At 31.4% G+C, this 896-nt stretch overlaps 1 protein-coding gene across 1 annotated transcript in view; it reads left to right on the top strand.

The window, feature by feature from the left end:
* Positions 1–694, top strand: part of LOC106874425 (MICOS complex subunit MIC13) — a 13064-nt gene extending 12370 nt beyond the window's left edge. The window contains exon 4 of the mRNA XM_014922155.1: positions 88–694. Coding sequence (XP_014777641.1) covers positions 88–191 — 104 coding nt within the window. The 3' untranslated portion in view covers positions 192–694. The remainder of the gene's footprint in view (positions 1–87) is intronic.
* Positions 695–896: the final 202 nt, after the last annotated feature.

Here is an 896-nt window from a genome sequence, read left to right on the forward strand (position 1 = left end):
TCAAACAGTTTTTTTTTTTTTGAAACAATGTTATCGCATCATTTTAATATATGTCTATTTCAACATGTTATTTATTCTTTCCCACAGGTGTCCAAACAATGTTCAATTTTATCGCTAATATTCCCAGTAATGTGAAATACTACAGTAAGTTAGCCGTTACTGAAGCTGTATCTGTAGTCAAAGGAAGTTAACTGATGTAGCGTTGTTATTTTCTTATAGTCTATATATGTACGCACTTGCATACATACATAACCGAGCCATCTTGTGCTTGCTGGCACATATATATTAAAATATAAGTGACAAATACATACAGCCACCAAGTAAATCAAACTAAGAAGAAAAAATCTATAACAAAATAAAAGCTGATTATTAGCTGAAGAATACTCACAAGGAGTAAAATCATGTTGGAATTGGTTACTGAGAATATTTCTTTCGATTTGGAATTATCTAACATGACACAAGAAACAGAACCCACCATTTATAAAGGAAAGAAAGATTACAGTTTTTTTTTTTGTCTCTTAATAATAACATATGGACTCTTCTGTAATGCAGTGTGTTTCTTTGTAGATTCCATACTTTGCTGAGTTTTTTTTTAAACATTGATTGGGGGTTGAAGTGGCTAGAATAAGGGAGAAAACAGAAATCATCTGTATGGGGAAAAAAAGTAAATTATATTTATTTATGTTCAAAGAAATGGCTTCCTTGTTTTTCTTTACCTTTTTTTCTTGTTTGATTCCAATGGTTGTCATCACCAGTCATCATCATCATCTTTGATCTTTCATAGGTTGGACAGATCTACAAGACAGCTACACCTCATCTTTAATGCACTGTATTATTAGATATGAACTCACTATTTACTCATAGCTTTTCTCTGTGTATCTTTACCACAAACACCA

The sequence above is a fragment of the Octopus bimaculoides genome, chromosome 9, assembly GCF_001194135.2.
Source record: "Octopus bimaculoides isolate UCB-OBI-ISO-001 chromosome 9, ASM119413v2, whole genome shotgun sequence".
NCBI lineage: Eukaryota > Metazoa > Mollusca > Cephalopoda > Octopoda > Octopodidae > Octopus > Octopus bimaculoides.